Source organism: Gopherus evgoodei, chromosome 2 (assembly GCF_007399415.2).
Source record: "Gopherus evgoodei ecotype Sinaloan lineage chromosome 2, rGopEvg1_v1.p, whole genome shotgun sequence".
NCBI classification, from domain to species: Eukaryota; Metazoa; Chordata; order Testudines; family Testudinidae; genus Gopherus; species Gopherus evgoodei.
This window is the reverse complement of record NC_044323.1, coordinates 24,573,614-24,580,770: the sequence shown is the minus strand read 5'-3', so window position 1 is coordinate 24,580,770 and position 7,157 is coordinate 24,573,614. Positions and strand designations below refer to the sequence as shown.

The following is a 7,157-nucleotide window of genomic DNA, read 5'->3' as shown; positions in this document are numbered from 1 at the left end:
CTCTCTCTCTCCATGCTGGGAGACATGCTTCCTGCTGCAGTGTAGTCTTACCCTAAGGGTGTATCTATGCAGCAGCTTGAAAGGTGTAATGCCCAGCTCAGTTAAACTTACCTGCACTAGGTTGGCTCTAGCACCTAATAAAGGCAATGTGGCCATGGTGATTCAGACTAGCTGCCTGAGTACATACCCAGAGTCAGGCAGAATCCTACTTGGGTGGGTAGGTAGAGCCACCAGCCATTTCACAATGGCCACACTGCTATTTTTAGCACACTAGCTGGAGCCAAGCTAGCATGAGCTGGGAATTACATCTCCCAGCCGCCATGTAGACATAACCTAAAGGACACACAGAGGAGGTTAACAGCCATCTTCACGGGGTTAACAGCTTTAGTACTGCCTTTTAAGAGTAATTTTTAGTGTTACTTCCTCTCTTGGGGGAGGTGTGTGGGGTAGTTCAAATTAATGCAGCTTCATTGTGCAGATGCGGTACAGAAAAATCTGCAGATGCCCTGCTCTTAATCCCTCCCCGTTTTACAAGTGGAGAGAGGGCAGTTATTTGCCTCCCTTTAGAATGTAAATAAAAGTTACTCCTACTTTCTACAGTGGTGTTCTCCTGTCAGTTGTAACTTGTTAGTTTTTAGACAACTTGAAGTCACACAGGTGGTTTGCAACAATAATTTTATTCCACTTTGGATACATAAATTCACTCTAACTTGACACAAAACTAGCCTTCTACATGTATTCTGAGTATAGACTCTATCTCTGAGATCAAGTGCGCTAGATGAATGACTTATCACATGAGTGCATAGAATTGTGTTAAACTTAAGGATCAGGCTGGTAATTGGTGTTTTGTAAGTTAGATGCTAGGGTTTGCTTTAAACCTAGGATAATACTGGGCAAGGAACCTGTGATGTTTGCATTTCTGAATTCACATAAAGTGCTGGTACAATAATTTAAATGTTACAAACAAAGCTGTAATCAGCATTCTAAAGCATTGTTACGCACAACGTAGGTCTATTACAACTTTATCTAAAATAATGGTCTCTTAGATAGCTCCAGTTTCTGCTTCTTTTGGACTGTGCCTAGCTACATGCTCTAGTTGACCTGAATCAGAAACATCATAGCTAGTCTTGTATTTGGCCAGAATTTTCATCAGAGGTCGAAGTTTCAGCCACCACTGTTCCTTAGGAATTCTGTGCCTGTGCAGAGATGGGGAGGGAGAAAAAAAAGTCAAAGCTAGTCTGTGTAAATGATCCCATTGATGTTATCCTTAAGAACCAAATTCACTATTAAAGTTGGCTTCATTCAAATTCTAAGCAGTTTTATAAGGGCAGTTCTTATCAGCATATATTAATGACCAACTCTGCTGCATTCAATGATTCTTAAGTTCATTTTTGTGTGCGTAATGCTGCCATCTATGGTTATTGACAGGAACGTAGTTGGATGCATTTGCTTTTTAGGTTAACCATTTTTTGGAGAGCGGTTGTAGCATATAGTAAGTGATTATCTTGACCTCCATGTACATCTCCAGCTAGCCTTAGAACATGCAGGAATTCCATCTCTTCCCCATCTTGCTGTTTTGCTTCCTAACCCTCCTATCTCAGCAAGCTCTAAGCAATTTATTATTTCTATTGCAGCAAGACATAAGGACCTCATTACACTAGGCCCTGTGCGAAGATAATCCCTGTCCCAGAGAACTCAGGCTAACAAACAAAATCCAACAGGTTCATAAAAAGCCAGATGCGAGAAGGTTGGGGAGCACAAGATGCTAATAGAGATGGCTGAGTATGCATAAATTAGTTGTAACACTGGTCTCACTAGGCACAAGGGGTTGCCTAAACAATACCAGACAATGATTTGCAGGCATTGCAGCAAAAACAGGTTGTGAGGAGGGATTTAAGAGGATACAGCAGTAGCTTTGAATTCTTACAGGGAGCTCTTCTCAAGCAAAAGGAGCAGCCTGGAGAAAGCATGCAGTCCGCTTGTGGGAAAAGTAGATGGGGGGTTGATCACAGGCCTAGCAACAGCAGGAGCCAATGTTGAAAGGTAGGTTGGGGCTATCTGGTGAAGTTCATGCCTGACGTGGAGCAGGGCAAGAGGGATGAAAAAGGATGATTGGAAGTTGTACTCATCTGGTCCCACAGAGCCGCCTTCACTTACACAAAATCTGCTTGATCCTTAAGCTCAACCACAGGTTGGAAAATAAGATTGCGTCTGCGCATACCTAGCAAGCAAACGGAGTCCTCGGTGTTGGCAAACACTTTTCCTATAAACAATAACAACGCAATGTTATTTTCTTTGGGGGAGAATTACCCTTTTTCTTGTAATAAACAAATGGATGTAGGAGTGAGGCTCTGGTAAGAGTCTTAATTTTTCTGAGTTACTGAAGTCTTAAAGTAAACAATAGCAGCATCTGCATTAGTTGTTTAACAGTGTTAGGGAAACCTCCACTGTGTTGTGGTTTATTAGTTTTAATGATTAAGCAGTAAAGATGCAATGTACTTAACTACTAATCAAATAAGTGATGCAGCCTCAACTTCCAACTTCAAATTAGATTTATTATATCAGTATTGCTTCATGAAGCTGATGAAATAAATCCCAAAGAAGTCATATTACCTTCATCTGTGTCCCATGCAGCCACCAAGAAATAAAACAAAAAAAGAATATGTGTAACTATAAAACTAACAATTTCTATATGTGTTAAAAACTAGTTAGGCTAGCAAATTATAGAAAAACAAATACAGGACAACCCTTGTTCAAGGTATCAAACTCTCTTCAGGAGCCATTTTCTTGTCACTGCTACCTAGAAATATATTAACAATATTTGATAACAAAGCCTGGGTAAGTTGGTAAGACAGGAAGAACTACATTATTCCATTACTGTATTTAAAGACTCCACAAACGTGTTGATGGGCTAGAGAGGCTGGCTTTTCTGGAGTTAACACAAAAGGAAGAGAAAGATGGTAAATAGCCATAAATATTTCTGCACCTCTTCGGTATGTTTCTCTTAGTTTCTTTGAGATCCATTGTACAGCTTTTGCAGAGACTTTTGTCCCAAAGTTCCTGTCAAATGGGGAAGGTGCTCCACCCTGTCAAAGTTTAAAATGTAATTAGAGATTAGTTGCAATTTTGCACCAAGCAGGAGCATTATTCTTGTTTTTCCATTCCACCAATCATCTCTGTTCTATGGCTGCTGTACCTCTTTCATCCTCTTTCCCGCCATTTTTTTTAAACACACACCCGTGCTTTACCTTAGCCCCAGAATTCCCAATGTGGGGGTCTTGAGGGGACTTTGCCTGGACAGTTTGAGATACTGGCCCCAATTCCACAATCTGTGCATAAAGACATGCTTAATTCCCATTAAAGTCAATGGGACTCAGTTACACACACCGCCTCCACCCTCCCGTTTCTCCCCTTCAGCAGAGTGCTTATTTGCATGTACTTTCTACCTCACTTTTGTGAGGTGCTGCTGTAGAGCACTGCCTGAAAGATGTTCGCTATTGGAGTAACATGGCACGATACAACATCCAGCAGTAGAGAGAGAGCTGGAAAAGCAATATACACACCAGGAGAGAAGCAAATAAAGGGCAGAATAAAGAACGGGCGAGGGAGCGAGCAAACAGGCCAGGCCAGTGCTTCAGGGGTACTAGCCCCGTTGCATCACAGGGCGGAGGCTGTAATCAAGAGACCTCTAGCCTATATCATCCAGTCGCTCCCAAGTGGGTGCATTTATAACGCTGTTACCAAGCAGACACTTGGGCTTTAGATCATCTACGGCAGGGATCAGCAACCTTTGGCCCGTGGTCTGTCTGGGACCGTTTGTTTACCTGCCGCATCCGCAGGTTCGGCCAATCACTGCTCCAGGCCAATGGGGACTGCGAGAAGCATCAGCCAGCACATCCCTTGGCCTGCGCCGCTTTCTGCAGCCCCCACTGGCCTGCAAAGGCAATTTGCGGCCAGTGGGAGCTGTGCTGGGTTGAACCTGCGGACGCTGCAGGTAAACAAACCATCCCAGCTGGCCAGCAGATTTCCCTGATGGGCCACATGCCAAAGGTTGCTGATACCTGGTCTATGGGAACATAGAACTTGACAAAATACAAAGGCACAGATATTTGCCTTTATTCCAGCTGTCAAAACAGGGCTCTTAACTAGATCTAATTGTATGCTCTTCATGTGAAAGCAGATTCTACTGTTATTTCTATGTATAACCTGTTTTGGGTGCATTTACTGAAATTCTTAGCATTTAGTTCTAAATACACTAAAGGCAAGTGGGAACAGTGTTTATATATTTGATATACTATGTACTTAGATACAAGGCAGGGAAGCTGTTGTATAATTTTGGCACTGGGTTAGGACTTCAAACAAAATATGAAGCTTTAAAGCTGGAATTAAAACTCGATGGTTCATGTGAACCAGTAGGTATTCAATCACTGCTAGAGAGGGAGCCAGGGTCTCTCATTAAACACCCTTTCCCCTAGACCTGCCCTGCTTCCCACTGTAAGTTCCCTAGTTGCTTATCCTTGTGCCTTTATGCACTCATACTGCTGTTGGCTGACTAGTGCCCTATCTGGGTGCGTGGGATGCACTAGCTAGGAGTGCTGTATAGGGCAGGGCCAATCATAGCCACCCTATTAACCTTCACTATTTCCCCTTTCCTCCAAAAGGAAAAAGTGAACAGTAAGCACAAATGTTCTCTCGGAACCAAATTTATCTTCTGGGGTGAGAGCTCCTGAACTGGCAGCTGCAGGGAGATCTTGTAAGATGCAGTGAGTGGGCTACTAGAAAACAGCAGCATCTTTTTTTAAAATCGGGATGGGGGGTGGGGGGAACAAAGTGACAGTAAAAGAGGGAATCTGCTGCAATTTCCTTCTGCAAAACTAAATTACCCCCCTTCCAACCCTCCAAAATGGGTTGGGAGTTGGTAGTAACAATGGAGGAAACCCTCAGTACCATTCATTTTGTCTAAAGCAGTGGTGGGCAACATGTGGCTCCAATTGGCCAGGAATGGTGAACCACGGCCACTGGGAGCTGCAGGCGGCCATGCAAATGGAAACAAACTGTCTCGCAATCTGCCAGCAGATTACCCTGATGGGCCACACGCAGTGCATGGGCCGCAGGTTGCTCACCATTGGTCTAAAGGGTAAAGAGTGGATGCAAGAGTGGATGTGTGTAGTCCTGGAATGGTGACAGCAGTTCACACACACTAAATAAATCCTGCTGCTGTATACAGAGGGAAGTTAGTAACTTTATTTACCTGCTGCATGTGGCCCAATACATTCTTCCTGCAATCGAAGACCCCTTTTCCTTCCTCAGAATATAGCTGGTAGATAAAGTCAGTTGTGTAATTCTCATTGCTGTTCTCATTCCTATAACAAGACAAAAATAACCCCACAACAATACTGTCAGGCCAGTTAAAAACCACATTAACAACTACCTGACCTTTGCAGAGGCACAGTCACTGATGGAGGGGACATGTCGCACCCCTGACAACTCTGTTATCCTCTTGCCCTCAACTAGTGGCAAGTCGTGTGTATTTTCACCTTCCTCCTCCCTCTGCAACTCTCCCACAGGTTTGTTTTTACACACGGTTGTGTCCCTGCTCTGCCACAAACCAATACTTAGAATGTCTGAGCTTCCTGTATTACTACAGAGATCTGAGCAGCTGCTGAACTGTAACCTGTTCTCCAACACAGCCGATGCCCTAGGCTATGCAAACTTGAGGTCCCCACCCCTTCACCTGTTCTTTTTAATGTCTGAGCATATCTGAACTAAGTGAAGGGGGTAGGTGAATGCATTTGGTGATTTCCTCTTATAACTGATTATAGTCACAGAGGCTGAGAAGTGATGCCCATGAAAGAGGTGGAGGTCATAGACTGACAAAGGCTGGACACACTAGGAAGAAAGATGTGATCTTTAAACATGTTAAGTAACATGTGAGAGCCCTTGTGTAGACAAGGCAATTTTGAATGTTAACACTTGTTAGTCTTATCTACACTAGGATTTTGACATGTGATATTAGTGAACATATTTTAAAACACTGTTTTTCCTAGGCAAGATAAGGCCAAACTGCTGGGCTAAAGAGGGCATTTGCTCCAGTATCAGACCTTAACCAATAATAGTCACAGAAGGAATAATGGACACTCTGGATTTCAGACTAGTAGATTTTATAAATTCTCACTTGCTGATCAGCAATATCCTGAGAAACTCTAGAACCCTTTTGTTGGAAAATGTCCAGTACTTAATAATTACATGTCTCATGAGAGTTATTTACAGGCTTTCCTTGCAACTTCAGAACTATGATCGGTTGTGTTCACTTGTGGAAGAGTTCCAAAGGGTTAACCTACAAGACAGTAACTGAACCTTCTTGAACTTCTACTTACGGAGCATGGTCTCGGCCTGAGATTGAGGAGGTTGAGGGTTTTGAAAAAAGGATTGATAAATGAATGGTGACTAAGTCTTGGTGTCACATAGGAGGGTACAGAGGGAGATGATGTCTGGACCAGTAAAGATATGTTGAAACCTTTCTATAAATCAAGCCGCAGCATCATAAAAAAATTAAAAGTATCCAGCTTGTCTGCAGCACTAGGCAGACAGAGCTGCTGCTAACATCCCGTTTGTCACTTTTGCAAAAGACAGACCAGAATCCTTTCTAAGGGGCAAACAACTAGTTCAAAAACATCGTCACAGGGCACTAAGGTTACAGCAGGGTGAATGCTAGTCAACTTGTAATTGACACAGGAAACTTTTATTCAGTTGCGTGGCTTAGCTTCCCATGGTCTCCAGTACAAAATGTAGTCTAAGGAACGAGGATGGAATTCACCCATTTGCAGAGGGCCATCATGGGACCTGTATTCCACTTTATATGTATTCTGAGGGCTAAATAGCACTTCAGAGATGCATAAGTCTTGTGCTGTCTCTGTGCACAGAGGGAAATTTCACCCTTAGTAAAGTAAATGAGACCTTTGTGCAGCCTCCTTATAACACTTTGTGCAGCACTTGGAAGAACCCAAATCATTAACAGGATGTGAAGACTTAAAATGGGAATGGATGTGGGACCTTTGATTTTAACAGATTTTATAATTGCTTCTAAGAGCTGCTTTTTCTTCCACTGAGAATCCCTTCTTCTATAACTAACTGGGTTTTAAATAGCAGTTGCAAAA

The 7,157-nt window shown here is 42.9% G+C and overlaps 1 protein-coding gene across 1 annotated transcript in view; it reads right to left on the bottom strand.

The window, feature by feature from the left end:
* Positions 1-658: 658 nt before the first annotated feature.
* PFKP (phosphofructokinase, platelet) overlaps positions 659-7,157 on the bottom strand; it is an 80,729-nt gene continuing 74,230 nt past the window's right edge. The window contains 4 exon segments of the mRNA XM_030550142.1: positions 659-1,196; positions 2,158-2,263; positions 2,987-3,086; positions 5,252-5,363. Of these exon segments, the coding sequence (XP_030406002.1) occupies positions 1,043-1,196; positions 2,158-2,263; positions 2,987-3,086; positions 5,252-5,363 (472 nt within the window). The 3' untranslated portion in view covers positions 659-1,042.